Source organism: Sabethes cyaneus, chromosome 2, assembly GCF_943734655.1.
Source record: "Sabethes cyaneus chromosome 2, idSabCyanKW18_F2, whole genome shotgun sequence".
Lineage (NCBI taxonomy): Eukaryota > Metazoa > Arthropoda > Insecta > Diptera > Culicidae > Sabethes > Sabethes cyaneus.
In genome coordinates, this window is record NC_071354.1 from 131,985,213 (window position 1) to 132,007,011 (window position 21,799).

At 36.0% G+C, this 21,799-nt stretch overlaps 1 protein-coding gene across 1 annotated transcript in view; it reads left to right on the forward strand.

The window, feature by feature from the left end:
- LOC128736011 (uncharacterized) overlaps nt 1-21,799 on the forward strand; it is a 102,318-nt gene that overhangs the window by 5,109 nt on the left and 75,410 nt on the right. Inside the window, exons 2-3 of the mRNA XM_053830496.1 lie at nt 588-779; nt 21,455-21,563. Of these exons, the coding sequence (XP_053686471.1) occupies nt 588-779; nt 21,455-21,563 (301 nt within the window). The remainder of the gene's footprint in view (nt 1-587; nt 780-21,454; nt 21,564-21,799) is intronic.

The following is a 21,799-nucleotide window of genomic DNA, read 5'->3' on the forward strand; positions in this document are numbered from 1 at the left end:
AAATTAACCAATATGATGAACTGCTGGGCATAATTATTGAATATTTAAATTTTGTTCAAGAGATGTGTAAATTTTTGTCTAAAGTTATAAACGTCAACAATTATGACGTGATCACAAAAGAATTCATTTCGCCATTAGGTGATTGAATCGAGTTTATAAAATTTCGGATTTATAAAAATTTGGTTTAAAGATTCCGTAAATCATCAAATCATTAGCTTTCATTAAACAATACTCTTAGAATTATTTCGCTTAATCCCTTGAAAATAATCAAAATTTTACTGTCAACTGTATAGCACTTGCAAGTGTTATACATCTAATTGCTGTTGAAGACATGCATTGAGAATCCACGATTCGAACTAAACGTCCTTCACATATAATGATACACTTGTTGGCTCTTCCGTTGTTTGTAGCACTACTAAAACGATTTTATGCGTTGCTTTTATCAGCTGTATTTTATGGCATCGTTAACTCTTCATTCTAACGGTTTGTAAATCGATAATAATGAAATCAAACGCAAAATGTAAACGCCTTGTCGAGCAACGAATATGGCACGTATTTTATTGTGAATCATTTTTTCGTGCTTGCAGAGTCATCAAAAACTCATCGTAGTATCTTCAACAAACGAGTTGGGACAACACTGAGTATCGTCCCTGTGTCGCAGCGGCCTCCAGCAGGAAGCATGACTTCCTCTGGAGGTGCACTTAAGGATTTAGGTCATCCTGGCCTAAATGAGGCACTTAAGTCACACAATAGCGTAACCTTCAAACTCGTCAAAACGGGTAAGTATGAAACATCAAAATTTTAGTTTTGGTTTAACATTCACATTTGATTTTAATAAAATATCACTATCATGCGCTTAAAGAAAGTATAAAATTATTAATTTTAATCAATCCACACCGTTATAAAATATGGGTATCCGTTCCAAAAATATTAACATATCTTATTCTCAGTGCCATACGAATCAGAAATTGTTTAATAATGATCGATCGACCTGATTTAATCCACCTAGTGGTGAAAGGAACCTTTGTCATACGGTTTTACTTGCTATTTGAGATAGAAATCGACACGTCTTCGGAACATAATTCATCTGTTGGTTAACGTTGCGTTGTGCGTTGGTCTATACCACATAAAATTTTCGGAAATTAAGTGGGTTTGCAAAATTTCAACAAACTAGGAAGGACAAACTAAGCCCTAGGAGAGATTTAGCCCCCTTTAGAAAAATTGAACCTATTTTTTTTAAACCTAAAGTTACTATAATTATTAAACTAGAGATAATAAAAGCTTGAGAGTAATTTTCATTTGCATAACTTTTCCAAGATTCCGTACATTAATGTGCACTTCATCTTAATATATGGGAAAACGTAAAATGTTTAACCCTAATTTGACTGACCGAAAATCCGACTAAATTCGAGCAGTTGAAGCACCTGGTTATAAATATAAAAATTGTGATTTAAACTTTTCAATTTACGTAAAATTATGTAAATAACAAGTATTTGGAGTCTTTTGACGTTATTTCAAAAGGAACAGTCCGAAACTCAAAAGTTTTGACAGGGGTACAGGTGTACCCGGTTGATCAATTGAGGGTTGAAATGTATCCGCCTGCTGGTAGTCGAGTAATTCGGGGTCAGAATTAGAGTATTTTTTATATATTTATATTTTTAAATGTTCTACAGTTTCTAAACAAGCAATCATAGAGGTATACTATATCTAGCAAAGTTGTGTATTTTTAATGTCTGTACAACTTTATTCCATTTATTACTTTATGAAAAGTTATACAACAATAACAAAAAGAGCTAAAATAAATAACCTGATTTTAACGATTCACATACTTATTAGAAACAGGATTTTTCTACCTTCGCTGAAGAGTTAGAAGGTTGCAGTCTTCAGCAAATTTTTTTGTTAAAAAAATATTGCTCTAAAATTTTGCAGAACATATCAATGTGATATCGAAGCTGAAGAAAAACATTTTTTTCATTTTAGTTTTAGGGGGTAAATTGAAATTTAGCTTCTACCAGACGATAGAGCTTTCAATTTCAACAAACTCTTCCAAACGTTCCATAAACTTAAAACCAAGTTTTCCCAGTCCAAGCTCTAGTGTGCACGTTTTTACCTTTGTTATACTATAACAAAGGTTTAAAAATTGGTCGAAAAACACGAAATTGATCCGAGGCCCGGAGGGCCAAGTCACATATACCAATCGATAGGGTTCGACGATTTGAGCAATGTCTGTGTGTGTGTGTGTGTGTGTGTGTGTGTGTGTGTGTGTGTGTGTGTGTGTGTGTGTGTGTGTGTGTGTGTGTGTGTGTGTGTGTGTGTGTGTGTGTGTGTGTGTGTGTGTGTGTGTGTGTGTGTGTGTGTGTGTGTGTGTGTGTGTGTGTGTGTGTGTGTGTGTGTGTGTGTGTGTGTGTGTGTGTGTGTGTGTGTGTGTGTGTGTGTGTGTGTGTGTGTGTGTGTGTGTGTGTGTGTGTGTGTGTGTGTGTGTGTGTGTGTGTGTGTGTGTGTGTGTGTGTGTGTGTGTGTGTGTGTGTGTGTGTGTGTGTGTGTGTGTGTGTGTGTGTGTGTGTGTGTGTGTGTGTGTGTGTGTGTGTGTGTGTGTGTGTGTGTGTGTGTGTGTGTGTGTGTGTGTGTGTGTGTGTGTGTGTGTGTGTGTGTGTGTGTGTGTGTGTGTGTGTGTGTGTGTGTGTGTGTATGTATGTAATGATTTTTTCTATCGCCTGTTTCTCAGAGATGGCTGAACCGAATCGTTCGCTATTACTTTTGTTTGAAGGGTATTATTGTCTAGTAGATCACTATTGAGTTGCTTCGTGACACGACGTTTCGTTTAAAAGTTATAAGCAAAAATGTGAAAAATACGTGGCACGGGTTTCTCTAGAACTACATGACCGATTTTAACGATCTTAGTATCAAATGAAAGCCCTTATTAAAGCTAAATTATTCAGGAATTTTTAATTGAAAACAAACAAGTAGTTTAAAAGTTATGCTTAAAAAACCTGTTTTGACAAGGTAATAATTATCGCCTGTTTCTTAGAGATGGTCAAACCGATTTATGCGCTATTGGTCTCATTTGAAAGGTAATATATCCTAATAGATCACTATTGAATGATTTTTTGATCGGACGTTTAATTTGAAAGTTATGACCAACCGTATACACCACACCAAAATTAACAATAATTTATAATGATTTTAACCAAGATAATTTACCTAATTTCAATTATTTTAATATCAAACGAGAGGTTTTGACACTACGAATATATATGCAAAATTTTATAAGAATTGGTTGTACCGGTCAAAAGATATTAACCCTCGAACACTCGCGCCTACTTTTGTAACACAATTACTCGTGCGCACTATAACCCCAAACCAAAGAAAACGTGCGCACTAGAGGTTTGACTGGGAAAACTTGGTTTTAGGTTTATCGAACCTTTAGAATAGTTTCTTGAAATTGAAAGCTCTATCGTCTGATGGAATCTAAACTTTGATTAATCCCCCTAAAAGTGAAATAAAAAAAAAATTTTCTTCAGTATCAATATAACACATTGATGTGTTCTGCAAAGTTATAGAGCATATTATCACAAGAAATTTTGCCAGAGACAGTAACCTTCCATCTCTGCAGCTAAGATAGAAAAATCTTATTTATTGTTTATGAATTTGTAAACTCAGTTTTTATATTTTTGCTCTTTTTGTAATTGTTGTATGACTTTTTCTTGTATTACAAAGTTGTACAAATGATAAAAATACACAGCTTTGCTGAATATAGTATACCTCTATGTTTGCTTGTTTAGGAACTGTAGAACATTGATTATAAAAAATTTTAATTTTGACTACAAATTTCTCGACTACCAGCAGACGGATATATTTTAACATTTTACATTGGCTAGTTTTGCTGCATACAGATACCATTTTTCCATATGAAGAAACGAGAGAAAATTCCACTTGGGGTAAATTGCGGTACACCTCGCATGCTGATTGTTTCGTTTCTGTGATGGCGGTTTATGCTGATCTATTTTCCCAACAATTTAAATTATTAATGCATTGAATAATTATGACATTTTGCTCAGAATAAGTTTATTGAAGAATATACGTTAGTTAATCAACGATTTGTAACTTTATAACAATATGGCGTTGAAAAATCTACACGTGTTGTACAAAATACAACAGCGTGAGTAACTGAAGGTTAATAAAAATTGATGAAAATTATTCAAGAAAACTCTATTGATGTTCACATCCAATAGAATGGCATTACAGGACCTTTACTAGGCAATGTATATATATGTTAAAGAATAAGATTTCCACATACAAGTTACTTTTATTTCCACTTACTCAAATTAATAACAACTTACTTATCCTTACTCAGCAATTTTATGAAAAAAGGATCTATCAAAAGTACATATTTCTATTTTGTTCAAAATTTGTAAACTTATTCAATTTTCAAAAATTTTATGTAAACCAACGCATTACGCAACGTTAACCAATAGATGAATTATGTTCCGAAAACGTGTCGATTTCTATCTCAAATAACAAGTAAGACCGTATAACAAAGGTTCCTTTCACCACTAGGTGGATTAAATCGGGTTTTTTTTTTTGATTTTGGGCCATTGTGCGCGCAAGTAACCGTGCTGCAAAAGTTGGCGCGGGTGTTAGAGGGTTAATATCGTTTGACCGGCAAAACAAAATTCTGATTAACTTGTGATTTTTTTAACTTGTGTGATTGTGATTAACTTTTTCGAAATATTGACTTTCTAAGTAATCTTAAAAGTCTTTAAGAACGATAAATAGAAAAGCGACAGTTAGACTTACAAAAACAGCATACACATTTTAATGTACGTGTAAGTTTCAGTGGAAAGAAATAACAAAAATTTTGAATTAATTAATCATTATTTAAATTCCTTTCAGTAAGTTTAAAATAGTCTGGTTCGGTTTTGTTCTTTTGTATTCTATATTTCAATATTGTTCACGCGCATTTTCTGTCCCATCTTGTTCCTTCTTTTGCATTTAAATTCAATTTTAGTTGGCGCTTTTTCAGAAGGTTATCAAAAAACCTGAAGTAACTAACTGTCCGTATCAAACTGCAGATTTGTAATTTAAAGTTTGCTATTTATTACTTGAAATTTACTGTTAATCATTTAAATTTTACTATTCGCTTTTTGAAATTTACTATTTTTCTTTTAAAAATTATTGTTTACCACTTAAAAATTTACCATTTGTCTTTTAACATTTACTATCCGCCATTTAAAATTTTCCATTTCTCACTAGAAATTTACTTTTTGACGGATTTTGACGGATTCAAATTCGTCTGTTATATATGATATAATATAATATAATATAATATAATATAATATAATATAATATAATATAATATAATATAATATAATATAATATAATATAATATAATATAATATAATATAATATAATATAATATAATATAATATAATATAATATAATATAATATAATATAATATAATATAATATAATATAATATAATATAATATAATATAATATAATATAATATAATATAATATAATATAATATAATATAATATAATATAATATAATATAATATAATATAATATAATATAATATAATATAATATAATATAATATAATATAATGAAACTTGGTGTGCGTAAAGAGTTCTTGTAAATAAGCAATTTTGCATACCTAGCGTACCGGAGGGTATTCGCCCTGTTCCTAAATTCAGCATAGTTTTCTTTTCTTTCCCTGAATAAGTACTTTGTAGATATACAGCTTTAACGTTTTATAGCTATTTTCACAAAATTTGAACTAATCCACTGTTTTCTGTTAAAAGAACATCAAAACAAACAATTCTTCCGATGGAACTAGGCGTAGGCCGAAAAAATAGAAGCAATCGCTTAACGGGCTGAAAATACCCTCCCGTACCCAACTTAGTTTTTCCGAAATTGATCCAGGTTAACTTTTCAAGTGTGCTAAATTTTTTTTCGGTCTTTTTGTCACAAAAAAATATAACTCGAGAATTATAAGTTTGATCTATAGGTGGCTTTTAGAAAATATCTTCTACTCTTAAAAAATAAAAATCATTTTAAAAACTATAAGTCGATTGGCCAAATGTTGAAGCTAAAAGGACGTTTCTTCAACTACACCATGATAAACGTGCACTGTTCAAACAAAGATTTACCCGACGACGAAGGAAAGGGAGCATTCTATACGCAGCTGGAGGTAACGTACGACAGCTGTTCTCCACGAGATATTAAGATCTTTTTTTTATTTTTGTTTTTATCGGCTGTCAGTCTTGATAAATCAGAACAGATTTTGTACTTTCTCCGACGTTTCGACTATATTTTGTATTATTAAGATCCACATCGGGTATATGAACGCCCAAATTGGCAAGGAAGTGATTTATAGCACACTGACACGAACGATAACAGCCAGTGATGCATCAACTTTGCAGCTTCCCAAGGCCTGGTGATCAGAAAAACTTTCTTTCACAGCAAAGATATCCACAAAGTCACCTGGAGATCACCTGACCAATGAACATTGAACCAAATCGACTATATTCTCATTGATGGCCGGTTTTTCAAGAACATCGCCAACATACGCTCCCTACGGAATGCAGATTACTTACTTACTTAATTGGCCTAACGTCTTATGACAAGGCCTGCGCAGTATAATTTCTCCATCTGTTTCGGTCCATGGCAACTGATCTCCAGTTCCGCGGGCATCCAGTGCTCACCAGATCTCGCTCCACCTGGTCTTGCCACCTCGCTCGCTGTGCCCCTCTTCGTCTTGTTCCTACCGGATTTGATGCGAAAACCATTTTTGCAGGATAGTTGTCCGGCATTCTGAACCGTCCAATCACCGGTTTGAATTCCTCCTCCTGACCAACCTGAGCATTACAGTCCCCGATGATAATTTTGACATCATGTCTTGGGCAGTGGTCGTATTCACGCTCCAACTGCGCGTAGAATTCGTCTTTGTCATCATCGGTACTTCCGAGGTGAGGGCTGTGCACGTTAATTATGCTTATATTGAAGAATCGGCCCTTGATTCTTAATCTGCACATTCGGGGGTTGATCGGCCACCACCCGATCACCCGCTTCTGCATCTCGCCCATCACTATAAAATCTGTGCCCAGCTCGTGTGTATTGCCGCAGCTCTGGTAGATGGTATGACCATCTCTATACGTACGTACCATCGTTCCTTTCCAGCATACCTCCTGCAGCGCTACGATGTCGAACTTGCGGCTCTTCACTTCTTTAGAAAGCACGTGGGTACTTCCGAGGAAATTTAGAGACCGACAGTTCCATGTTCCTAATTTCCAATCGTTAGTCCGTTTTCGTCGCCTGGGTCTTTGCCGATTGTTCCGATTAGAGTTATTATTATTACTTACGGAGTCCATTGCTTTAGTTTTTTTAGTGGTTCAGGCTTGCAAAGCCCGCAACCAAACCAACAGTATCGCCGGAGGGCCAACGTAGCTCGAAGGAGCCCTCCTCCCCTGTCAGCATACGGCCTTGGTTTCCACCGGGGTTGGTTACCCGATCTCCACCGAGGTTGCTCGTATCCCGGCTGGTACCACGAGGAGGTTGGGGTAGGAGTTGCTAGGTAAGAGGCTGTGAACCCCTGTGGGGTCTATTTTATGCCCAGTGCACAAGGCACATTACCAAGCCGTTTACCAGCCAAATGCAGATATCATTGTCAAGTAGCACTACATGTGTAGCACGCGCGCGTACTGGATGAAGCTCTACCGTCCTCTGTGGAGCAAAGTGTCTTGACTCTCGAAGACTGATAGAGCAGCCGCTCGACACTCGATCATCAACGAGGCCACAATCACGGGGCTAGATGAAGAAATTTCGAGTGCACGAAATGATTGGTTTGACGGGGAATTTCAGCAAGAGATGGAGAGGAAAAAAAATTGGAACTGTTGAAGCATTCCACGATGGAGAATTTGGCTAAGTGTCGACGAGCGCGAAATCTGTTGACTACGATCCTGAGGAGGAAAACGGACCTGAAGGAGAACAGTGATCGTGAAGAGTTAGAACAACTTTTCTGGGCTTCTATGAGAAGATATACCTATTTGGTAAAGGACACACACCGATATGCGCAGGGACGAGGACGGAAACCTGGTTACAGGTGATCTACGGAAGCAGTTCTTCAACAGTTCAGCAGTTCCCGATCTCGAAAAGATCCGGCGAGAAATCAGTCAGCTGAAGAAAAATAACTCTCTCGGTGGAACTCTACAAAAATGGTAAAGAACCACTAGCAACGGCATTTATCCAGATAAATTCAAGAATTTGGAAGGAGGAGAAACTACCGGAGGAGTGAATGGAAGATGTGATTTGTCCCATCTAAGGGCGATAGACTCAATTGCTGTAATTAACGCGGCATTACGGTGATCAACGCCGCCTACAAGGTGCTTTTACCCAGATTTTGTTACGTTATCTAGAACGATAGAATTCGTAGGCCACTATCATCCGGTCTTTATGGGTGCTACTAGGAATTAAAGCTTCACTCTCCGACATATCTCCCAGAAAGTACAACGTGCCTACGCATCATATTTTTTTAATTTCAGGTTCAAAACTATATATATGTGACTAATGGGATCTTTTGTCACCGACGACAATAATAGGAGTAAGGAGATCCAATGACGCTTTCAAGATAGAAATCGAGCCTGCTTTTCCCTCCACAAGACGCTTCGATCAAGGAGCATACGCCGCCGCACAAACTGACGATGTAAAAAGTACTAATCAGACCGGTAGCAGTAGCACTCTACGAACTTGAGACAGTAACCTTGCTTATGGAAGACGGGAAGACATTCGTGCACTTGCCATATTTGAATGAAAGGTGTTGAGGCTATTTTTGGTGCAGTACAAACGGAAAGCGCAGAGTGGCGTAGGCGTATGAGCCATGAGCTACAGGCATTGCTTGGAGAGATTTCCATCGTACACCTGGTGAAAGTTGGGAGATTATGGTAGGCCGGCCACGCTTCAAAGAAGTCGGACGATTGTACAGTGACATTCCGTTCTCTTCATGAACCTTACCGGCACCAGGAATCTCTAGGGCCCAATGTGCTAGATGGCTCGACCTGGCGTGTGTCGAGACGCTCAACGAATTGGCGACGAGTAACCCAGCATCGTGTACAGTGAAAAGGGATTCTTGATACGGCAAGAGCAACTCCGGCTCTCTGTTGCTAGAAAAAAACAACTCTTTCATACATTGCAAGATGTACATATTTAAGAGAAAAAAGTTTTTCTAACAAAAGCTTTCAATGAACCTATGGTAGGTATTTAAACTATTTGATATAATTTATGATTTTCCGTGGAACTATAGATAAACGAAGAATAAATTTTGATCTCTTTTTAAATTGAGGCGAATTCTTCGAATACTTTGCGATTTCTCAACTTCCTAAAAGTACAGACAATACTAACGTATAAGGTGTCAAGTCATCATTTCTCGCACTTATCACAGAGGGGCATTTATCAGAATTATCGTAAAATAGGGGTTGTAAGATCTCAGTATTTCATGAAATTACGCATGCGGGCATAGTATGTGGACTATTAATGAAAACAACATTTAAAAAATTTGGTCTCCTGCTTTCTCAGAAAACTGGAAGGGAAATTATCTAATTTAGATAAAACATATTTTACAAATTCATTTTTTTAGGATGAAAGAAAATTTTCTCAGGAAACTAGAAAAAATATCAGAAATTTTTTCACGACGTTAGAAAACTCTAAAGAAAAGTAAAAAATATGTTCTATTGATTTCATAGAAAATTGATTGATGAACACAGAATCGATACGATAATTTTGGAAAATCCCCAGACCTCGCATTATGTGCTCACAAACTGAAACTTAACGGTTATCGGCTTCAGTTTGAAACTCGGTGCAGCTCGTATTAAACACTTGCTCGGTGGCTAAGCATTACGAGAATTCTGTGGAATTTCGAACTGAAGATAATTAATTACGAGGTCTGTTAGAAAACTATCCTCACTCTTTACTGCCAAACTGTCAATGATATTGTCAATCTCTGAAAAGCTTGAGATTCATGTGATTTCGGTTTTTTTAAATATCTACATGATAAATGACAAAACTTTTGAAGCAGCACTATTATATCAAATATTACTATTCGCATGACAACCGAATGGGAAACGTTCGAGAGATTTAAAATTCAGGCAACTTTCAGTAACGACGTTTTCTGTGTAATGATTAAGGAACTGTACTACTGGTGCCGCACATCAGTAGTAGCGTGAGCCACCAACTTGCCGTAGGCAACGTGATAATATAAAAAGCAGATTTTAGGAGAAGGAAAGGAATTTTTACTTCAGTCGATTTAAAATCAGACAAAACATTAGAATCTAAGCTTGACTTGGCCTTTGTTGGCCTAATCTTCTTTCAAGCAGTGTCGGTAATGAATTAACACACTTTCAAAAATTTGGATATTGTAATATGATCTCATTTTCAGCTACTTTCAAATTATCATTTGCAAAAATATGAAATGCATGTTGTTCAAACCATGTTGTTGTTTAAAATCCAACAAATAATATGGTATTGATTTAGATCACTCATTTCATTTTTAACAATGCAATGGTGTATTCTGTTAAGCATGCTTATAAGTTCATGACCTTTCGAACTCCATGCTCTTCTATGCTTCTGTTTCAACTACCGTCATGACCTAGCATTCTCGACTGGTAGTGTTTATCCCAGGTCATCTTAACATGTCATCCTTTATCATCAAAAGAATGGAAACATATGTTTAGACAAAAGTGAAAACATTTCACACCCCTCAAGACATCACTGTCAACCGCATAGTAGGAAAACGTGAAAGCATTAGGGAAGTTCAAAATTGATTGCGCTTTGGGTTAGTAGATTGAACATATTTGTATAGTGTCATTATTTTTGTTTATCTCTAGAAAGTTGTAGTTGAAATGTAAATTTTTCAAGTAATATTTTTAGTTAAAGCTTGCCCATAAATATCCTAGAAATTTCATGAATCTTTAGATGCCTTTAATAATTTTTAAGCGGTTTATAATTTAGTTTCAATCAGCGAGGCATAGTGCTACATGCGGTATCGCTGTGCTGTTAAATATCCCAAGAAGGGTACTCTTTTCAGCGTCTAGCGATCCTGCCAAACCATACTCTGTCTGCTCCATCGCCTATAAATGACGGCAACAGCTTTCGAATCACACTCTTCAGAAACTGGCTATAGATGTTTCAATATAGATAGCATCGTCACCGCGTAAAAAGCCGTTTGTTTTATTTCCTCTTCATATCCATGGCCGTGTCACACTCCGGCTAGCCAACTAGAAATATGAACTGCACAGCCACTCAATCAAACGCTTAGCGTGATGCGATGTTGTGTTTAAATTTTCAAATATTAACTCAACATGAGAATAAGATTAATTTTCCCACGCCTTGGGGAACATTTTTTCAACGCTTTTCTCACTTCTTTTGCCTCTCACAACTTCGCTGTTAGTTACTTACCGAGTATCCGTGTCACGGTATTTTATTTCACTTTTTCTGCAGATATTGAGCAGAAGGAAAAAACAAGAAAAAATGAACACTACAGAAAGAAATCGATACTTAGTTGAAGTAATTCGATGCTGTAGGTATTGATTCAATAATATATTATTATCTTTTATAATGAAAACATTGTTTTAAAGAATTGAATTGAAGAGTTCTATTTTATATTGTCGAATTTATTCAGTCATCAACTCCATATTTCATTTGGAAGTGTTCTAAGGAACCATTAATGTAAGAAAACCAGTATTAGTATTATTATTAATAATAATAGGAGGGACATAATCAAAATTTATGCAATTTAACAGCATCATCGTTTTTATCACTGCAAAATTCATTGTTAGGAATGAGTGGTGATCAAGCTAACAGTTCAAAGGGGTTATAAAAGTTATAAAAATAAAACACGTCAGTCATAGTACCTTAAAGTCGTTATTACAGGGATATAGATTAGGGATAATAAGGGCTAATTATATAATTGTATATTATCCTTTTCGATTATTTTCATATCAGCCGCAAGTATTAAAACTACAAAATTTCAGGTAAATCTACAAACCTTTTATGGTTTGCGAAAACAAATCCGCGAGAATTCGATTCCACAATTATGTCATGCTTGACTGAGATTCTAAATTTGGGATCGTATGAAGGCCATACATACTTACCATACTACTATTTCATCGATTTTTTAAATTTAACTAAAGGTGTCTGTCTTCAGCGACTTTCTTCATCCTGTATACGGGAAGGTCCATTTCATCAGTTTATTTAATTAGTGTCATTTTATCGTGATAACCGTAGGCTTTCCTTCTACGAATGTTAACAAGAGAGATGAAGTTGGAATGAGAATCGCATAATGTTTTAATCAAATTTTCATTTAATATTATTTTGTTTTTTCTTTGACATCAAGGATCGTTTTGTAAGGAAAATGAAAGCTAGCTCAATTATTCAGATTTTATATGTGGCATAAATTTTATCGGTTCACTATGCAACTGATTCGAGTTCAACATCTCAGCCGACTGTATTGAACTCGGATGTTTTCCAAATTTTAATACAGACAAGAAAATAATTTGAAATATTTCTATCATTAGAAATAATTAAAATTATACAGTTATACAGTTATACATTATTATTTTATTGTCTGTATTAAAATTTGGAAAACATCCGAGATACATCGCAAATGTTAAATCGGCCAGGCCAACTGTGAAGTATTGCCGCAAAGACGATTCTGTGAAATGTATCTTGTGTGAATAAGTTATTCATACACACCTACATACATTTCTGAATCGGCAGGGAAAGAAGAAACGGGGACGTCTCGTACCAACCATTTCTGATAAATTATTAAGCTTTGTTTCGTTGGGAGTATTTAGCTAGTAAATAATACTCCGGACCCTCGAGGATGAACTTATGGCATTTAGGCCAAAAGTCCGGCTGCAATAGGTCAAGGTTATAGCGCCTTATTTCGCTCTCTGCAAATAGATGAAGCATCCCAACTACCAAAGATGTAGTAAATAGTATAGATTATTCGTATGACATGAGTTGCTTAATGAAGTAACAAAAATTAATGTACCGTGACCGCACATAATTGCGATCAGCTCCTAATTCCGATCACTCAACCTAAATGGTCAATTTTTAGAAAATTGAGCCAAAACCTGTAGTAAATGAGCACGCTTAGTTATTGTGCTATGTGTTTATGTGTCAGTTGTTGAAAAATGACTGCCTTTGGGGCACCATGCACTTCAAACGCTAATAGCTCTTCCAATTTCAAACGGATTTTGATCATAAACGATGCAGCAGTTGTATGGCTTCCTTGAAAAGATTGTTTGCCAACCGCTAAATAGTGAAAATTAACGAAAGCTTTCAAGCTAAAAATTCTCCAAACATTTTCCGTACGATGGTCTTGCTTCCCAGGCACGGACGACCATTACACATACCAAGCTTGTGGCTGCTGATGATTAGCATAAGCAAGCATAAGCATAGGCACAAGCATAGGATTCCGCCCGTGTGCTGCTACTCCGTTATTAACCAGGACCGATGAAAATTACAAAATGATGGCTGGAAAAAGCATGCTTAGGACAGCGCACTGTTTCTTTTTGTGCAACCTTATCAGGTCCCTGCGTGCTGATCAATACAGACGCCGGCCACGTCCGAATGCGGGTCCTGGTGGGATGGGAAGAAATGTTAGTCCAAACTTGTTGCTAATAAAGACCAGGGAATCCTCTGCATCTTCACAAGCATCAAGCTTGTGGCTGCTGCTGATTCAAGACAAAGAAGCAAAATAAACTTGCGTGTTTTTTGTTTACTACAAAGCACAGTATTGCCTAGGTGCTACATTCTGATTTGGAATTTTGACCTGTTTTTATACGACAGACTTCGTAGCCTGTAAGAACACGGGACAATTGTGCTACAAATCCTTTGACTCTTTCAGTCGAGATTCGAACATGTGACGTCTAGCTTCCTGATCAGATGATTCTAGCAAAAATCTTACAGAATTGTTGCTCAAGTTGATATTTCTATCAAACTTTGTAATAAATGTTTCTACCTTTGACACAATTTGGTTATACAGCAAGACAGTATACTGATTTTTGTTACTCATATGGATATAAACTAGATAAAATTATGTCATAATTTGATATATTTGTGATATGCCTTGTGCAAATTTTGTTACAATTTTAGTTATTTCAACTGCTAACGAGACCAAGTTTATAACAAAACGCAAAGGAGACTTTGTTATAAAATACTTACTATCTAGAACTCATCCTGTTATAAATTTGATATATTCATTTGATCGGGTTATTAAACCAGTGGCTGCTGGTCAACTGAAAGGCTCAGACGTTTTACTTTTCTAACGCTGCAAACAAGCGACAGCGACAGCGCAGTTATGAACTATCTTATTAATGCGTGTTCTTTTAATATAATAACAATAACATATTATTTTGAAGACTTAAGTTTTCTCCTAGAACTTTGTTAATAGCTGGATGCGTGAGGCAAATTTCTATACTGAAATACTCCGATTATGGCACTGGTAAAAATATTCGTTTTGATATCACAAAATAGCTCACCTGCCATAAATACGGTACAGCAAGATAATATTATTATTATATTGTTTGTTTTTTCTCACTTTACGCTATTTTACGCTACACATATACCAATATGGTGTAAAAAGTTTTCTTTAATATTCGAGGTTTCTTCGCGAAAACCAGCCTCACGTAGTTCTACACCAACTACGCGGTCATGTCTGGAACACAACCTTTCTGATTGGATTTTTACTATCATTTATGATCAAAGCTTTATGAAAACGTCGAAGTGACCCAATTTTATTGTAATTGTAACAGTTGAACAAAGATAAAAGAAGAGGAAAGTTTAATAATCCGCTTGTCGATCTTTTGAGTACACAAATTTTATGAATATTAAGCTAATGATAATAATGATCATTAACGCAAGCAGAAGATGACTGGTAGGGGGATTGTCGTCAAACTACATAAAAGCAATACATTTCAGATCCATTTGGTACGAGTTGACAAAAGTTTTTTGCTTTAACAGCTCATTATGACGTGATCGGAATTAGATACACCTGTGATCGGAATTAGAATCACCCCTTATAATTGATGATCGGAATTAGGTGCACTGATGCATCATACTATGATGCATTTTTTTAACTTTCGGTAAATAATTTAGGTATTTTAGTATTTTTCCATGAAACATAATTGAAAATACTTGCTAAAGACATATACAGTGTTAATAAATATCAAAGCTATATTTTTCAGTAGGGACTCAAAGATGAATCATGCCTTAGGTGATCGGAATTAGGTGCTTTCACGGTATAATGAAATTACTGGATGACGTAAAAGCAGACAGACAACAGAATGTTTTTGTAGAAAGCAAAATTGCTTAATATTAAGTCATTGTTTTCATGAAACCTCATGACAACCAAACAAAACCAAAACGATCTCACCGGTATCTCCCGTTTGTTCCATCGTTCGTTCCATTAGTGCGCAGATTCATGAATCCGGCGTTCTCCAAAGCAGTGAACATTTTCCTCACACAAATTAAGGAGCTGAACGGATTATTCTGGTTATCACCGCCACTAGCGCATCCAACAGTCACGCATCCACATGTCCTTGAACTGGGGACAGTCTGTTAACCTGAGGACAATCTGGCTCCACCACTGAATAACTCCTCCGCTTGAACTTGACAGTGGCGCATTGAAGACTCCTCCGAAAGCTGGGTTTCAGGTGGTTCATGGCAGGACGCCCAGTCTGCAAGAGCTGCTTCCGTGTGAACGACTGAATCGCTAGCCTTAAGGCCATCGACATCCGCCAATGGTGCTGGTAACTAGTTGGTGGCTAGTAATACATATCAGGAACGCATCTATAGTTCAATTACTTTAAAGCAGTGGTGCCCAGACATAGGCATGCTGCGGGCCAAATAAGATCGCCCATGAATACCGCGAGCCGCAATAATCTCTGACCATTCTTGTGCATAACAAAATGTCAAATATGCGACAGCAAGAAACATTTTCTAGGAATGCACGAGGCATTACGACTAAACTCTGGGACTCCTATGTCATCCAATTTTTTTCTCATAAGTCCTCCATCTTTCAAAGCAGTCTGCGGGCCGCACGGATCATCGTGAAGGGCCACATGCGGCCCGCGGGCCGCAGTTTGACCATCGCTGCTTTAAAGGTCTAAAACCACCAATGACCTGATTGATTGAATAATTGAATAATTTTCACAACTCACAAGAAAAATTGACAGCAAAATTTTTTGCTGCCGACCACACGCGTTGCTTACTGCGATCCAAACATCTCAAATAAAAATTTCATTTGAGCAATATTACAATAAACAGCCGATCTTAAAAAACACATGTTTTTCCACAATCTAGCCCTTAATTCCAATAAAACTAACTTTTTTTTTCAAAACAATTATGTCGGCACCCTTTTTGCCAGTTTAGCGGAAATATAGCTTCCACTTTATTTTCAGAGTTATTGGTGATTTGAATGTCTAAAACAGAATTGTTTTACTGTGATTAGTTGATTTTATTACCAGCGCATGTTTATTCATAAAAATAGAAGAATTATTCTATTTTTAGTTTGATCAAAAATATTTCAATAAAAAAAAATTGGAATCAATGAAGTTGACCAAACCCCGTGATTTTTTTAGTCATGACCTTGAAATGCGATCAGGCATATCCAGCGTCTCTGTGGTTCATAGGTACACGGGTACCGACGAGCCACATGCCCTGGCAGGTGTTGTGGGTTCAAATCCGGTTATAGTGTCAGATTATAGCTTGATTCGACCCATGCACCTTCCAGCATTGGACAAAAGGTAGGAGCCACAAAGACAACTTGTTAAGCGTAGCTACCTATTACCCCCTTCTTTTCCACTCTTTCCCCTCCATTTCCAAAAAATCCTTCTTCATTACTTTCCCATACCGTCCCGTCATCAATTGTAGAACCATCGTTTCAAAAAATATCAATAAAGTTATCAATCTGGCATGCATACGCAGTATGCGTGACGTTCGATTGCCCCAGTTTCATAAAGGATCTAGTCGATAACCTCAATACTTCGATTCCTTGCATAATATTTCAAAGTGGCTACTAACCGTTCTTGAAAACAAATCGTTTGAATTTTCGTCATTAATAAAATGACAGAAACTCACGCAGCATCTTGTCGTTATTTCGCAGGAAAAAACATTGCACGTCGTCCTACACAAATAGAGTAAGAAGGGGTAAAAGTGCGAAGCGGGTAAAAGTGCGATTCAATGATTTATCGGTGCAGATTCCAAGTAAATTTTCTACATTGGCATGGATGGGTGACTACTTTGACAGCTTGAATCTAACGTAAACTTTGGTTGCTTACGAAGCATAGTTACTGAGTTATGTGCAAATGTTATTTTAGGGCGGTTTTGATGTAATTTTTCGTTATACGGCAAATAAGATATCAACAGGAGGATATTACTTGTTGAAAATTTGTAGCAGCGTTTTACATCACTCAGATATCTGTTTTGAAAATATGGCGAAAATAATTTACAAAATATATTTCGCTTTTCCGTAATTTAATCTAACTCCGTCAAGCTCCTGGCAAAAGTGCGATTCATAGACGAGGCAAAAATGAAAAGAAAGAAAGAAATGAAAGATCTGCAGAAAACTGTGTGCTCTACAGATGTTGGCCGAAGAAAAACAATATGTTTCCGGTGATGAAACAAAAACCAAAGGTTTGGAAAAGTTTCGATCTAACGGAGGCTGCAATACACCAGCGCAAAATAGAAAAGGTGCAAATTAAGAATATTCCTTACCGAAACATAACGCAGATTGAAGATAATATGGTTTTGTTAGCTATTGCTGGGCTAATTTCATAGATTCTAGCTTCGAACTTTTACCCCGCGGTATTCGCACTTTTGCCCCGCTAGTGGGGTAAAAGTGCGAATCTGCACTTGATCAGAAGAAAGAAGAATTTATTTTGCAAAACACTATTACCGCAGATGATTTGTAGTTGAATGTGAAGACATTGAGTTACTGCATCACTATAAATATTATGTTATATAATATTACTATAATATTAAATAATATATTATGTTGTTGTCCTTCTTTATGTCTCACGAAAATTGATGACAACTCCAAACATCGCACTTATGCCCCGCCTTACTCTATATGCGCGCTCGATTTCGTAAACATTGTTGTGATTTTTGGTAAGGAAAATTTTGATGGACGGACTTTAAAAATAAAGTTAGTGTCGTAATTTTAATAAAATGCTTAAAATAATCACTTTCTACTGAAACTGAAGTGCACGGATCGGAAGGGAAAGTCAAATCAGTACAAGAACTTTTGGATTATTCGTTGAAATCCATCCAAGAGATGTGCAAAATTGACAAAAATTTTTAGCATTTACGCTTTAATTTCTAATACAGTTGACTCTCGGAAAAGCGTTACATGAGAGCTAATGTTCGCTTAACTTTTCCGAACAATTAACTTTCCCGACAGTCCATTGATATTTGTATTTCATGGTATACTGCCTAAGTTTTGACATTGAGGTGATGCTACTAAAAACGGGTAAAAATAGAAGCAAAAATCACGAACGCACAACAAACAATTATATTATCTCTATTTCAAAATATTAAGACAATATGTGATGAAAGTTTGTCACTATTGCATAAAAGTTAGGATACCAGACTTTCGATTTTGTTTAAGATTTTGTGCTGTTTGACCCTTGCGTTCAAGTTACTGATAAAGTATGTATTGTTTTATACTGGCCGACTTGCGACAAACACATATTTTATTGTAGTCCTGTAACACCAAATCAAGCGCTTGTGAGGGGGAGTATAACAAAATGTATACTCACCGAAGGTTATCCTGATGCTTATACCTGTGAGGTAACATTTGTTTGTCTCTTTATTTTGTTGTCGTAATACATTCTGGTTACCATGTATGTTTGTTTTATAGACAGAGAGTAACTGGTTTATCGTTTTTAATTTTTGTCGTTTATTTCTGGATATGCCCAACGATATTTTGGTTTACTAGTCTTGCGTTGGGAAAATTTACGAAAACATTGGAATGACACCCCCATTTTATGCTACTTTTATTAACACACTAGGGTTCTTGCTTTCAAAGCCCCTAGGATAAGGATTCCTGTTACATAGTAAAGGCGATTTCTTTGCCGAATTATAGGTATTCCGGGGATTCCATTGGATTCTCGTACAAGCATCCTGATTTTATAACCAAGCCATTCTTCTAGAGAATTACCTAAACTAATTAATGAATTACTTCACATGATTCTCATACGAGGAACGCCAGAGACTTTATGCGCATCATTTTTGTTCGTCCGAGTATGGTGGAAAAATAAAATCTTGCACTAGCTGGTGTTTTTCCTTTGTTTTGGTAGTCACAAGACTTAATTACTAATGTGTTAAATATGCAAATTTTCAGCCTAATCGAAAAAGCTCATTGCGGATAATTTTGCGTGGAATGAAATGGATCCATGAAATCAAACATCAAGCGAATATTTTGTGTATTAAAAGGGATAGCAATTATTTTAAAAATCAAAAAAAATCCTATAACATTTTTTACAGGTAAACTCTCCACCATTGTCTCTTGTACCAAAATTGTAATGAAAAATCTGTATAAAATACCTAGCTCGCATGCGTGGCTTCCAACATGTTTTACCAATTCATGTATACACGAACGTATTCATCCATCACCGATATACCTTCTTAAATAATATGAAACCACTGTGAAATATGTTGTGCCCCAAATTATTATTACGTTGTTTTACTGCCTTCAAACCATTTACCTTGAATTGCTTTACGTTAACGTTTTGAACAACTTTAAGCTCTACATTTGTTTAATTCTAAAAAACCACAAATGAGAAAAAATCATTATCCTACTAGAAATGCAATCATTTTTTAAATAGAGCGATAATAAGGGCACATTGATATGAATTCATTAGTATGTAATACGGAAGCAGTCATATTTTACGTTGCAGAAGGGTAAACGAGTCTCGGGCAACTTTCGTCGTCCTCGAGAAAAGTTCAGAACGCTACGGACCTGCTGCTCGGTCCTTACTCATACTAAACAACTGACCCTTTTTCCCGAGTAGGTATACAGAATGGTTGCGTCAATTGATAAGAGTTGGAAAAGTGATATTATAGTCCCTCGACACTACGCAGCATAACATATATTTGGATTTTACTATTAGGGAGTAAACACTCAACAAGTGGAAACGCATTTTTCTTCGTTTTTATCGTATGGATTTTCCTTGCCGCTATCGTGTGACCACCGCCCCGTTACTCTGGGTGGACGGAACAAAATTAGCTTCGTTACCATGTCAGCGGGTTCGTGCTTGTGTGTAGTGTAAGTTTTCACATTAATTTGCTTTCATAATTCACCAGCAGTTAAAATATCAACTGTAACGAAAGAAAAGAAAAGATTTAGTTTTTGATTATGGATAATTCCGTGTACGATCATTTCATTTCAAATTATTTAGCTTCGTTGATACGGGAAATGATACATGCCTAAAAATTCTACATACATATTTAAATAACAAAAGTTTGTTAATTGTTAACGATGCTTTCTTGAAAAGTTAATAGTAAATTTGGACTTATTTTTCTCGGCTCATCAGTCATAAATCCAAATAATACGTTACAGTCGATAGCAACTCAAATGTTAATAGAAAATTCATTTGCAAATCTACCATGATTTGTAGTCTGCCTGCTTCAAGATTAGCACTTTCATGTAGCAATTGAACCGATATATCTTTATTTTTGACGCACGCAAATGTTTACATTTTCTGAGTGTAGTGTTCAATTATTGTCCTCCACGAATTTTGTTATAAATTTAGCATTGTCTAATGTTCTTGTTGTGCTTTCTTTCCAAATAGGATGTTGCATTTTAGAAAATATGAATAACGAGACATTACGATAAGAATATCTGCCGAGTACACAATCAGATATTTGAATGTCATTCGTTCTACGAGACAAACCATCTTTCCCTTATCCCAACTTCCTTCGCTATGAGGAAATGAATTATTTTTGTATAGAAAAATTGTTTGGCTGAAGAAAGAACCTCATAAAATAATAACAAATTTAAATACAGCAATGAGTGCAAGTATTTCTAAGACTAGAAGGCCTGTGCGTCAAATATTTGTACAGGCACAATCAGAATACAGGTTATACACCCCCCGCTCCCCTCTCAGTAATCAGAAGGTGTCTCTTATCGTTGTTTAGTTTGGTACTATAACCTAGACCTACCCAGCGATGACCTTTGGTACTTTCTTGCACAGGTTATCGACATGGCTGTTATAGTCTAGCCAATTCACGATTATCGGTCAGGTGTTTTAACGCGCACTTCGAGGATATTCTTTTCTTCATTTTCTTTTGCTACATACAGCTGTTTTCTGTTTTTATTACATGGGCAAGCTGCTTGCCATTGATTGAGTTTTGGTTAACAAACTTTCCTATTTACGTTTGCTTTTTTGTACAGTTTCAGACTTCACAGAAACGTTAGCACAACTTTACGAACAACACGCTGAAGCACTACAAGTCCTAGTATCAAATTATCGAAAACGAAATGGTGAATTGCGAAAAGAAAGGTAAGTAAGTTGTATATGCTGTCTATTGTTGTACTTTGCTATAATGTTGACGTAGGTAATGTTCATTGCACTATTTAGTTTTTTCTTAGGTTGGTATTGAGTCTTTAGATATTTAAATATCAAGAAAGAAAAGATGTTATTCATAAGCGTCTTGGTAGAATTAAACTTTTTTTTGTTTGAAATTTTGCGCACCAATATACAGGTTTACGATACTTTATTATTTTTTCTTTATATCT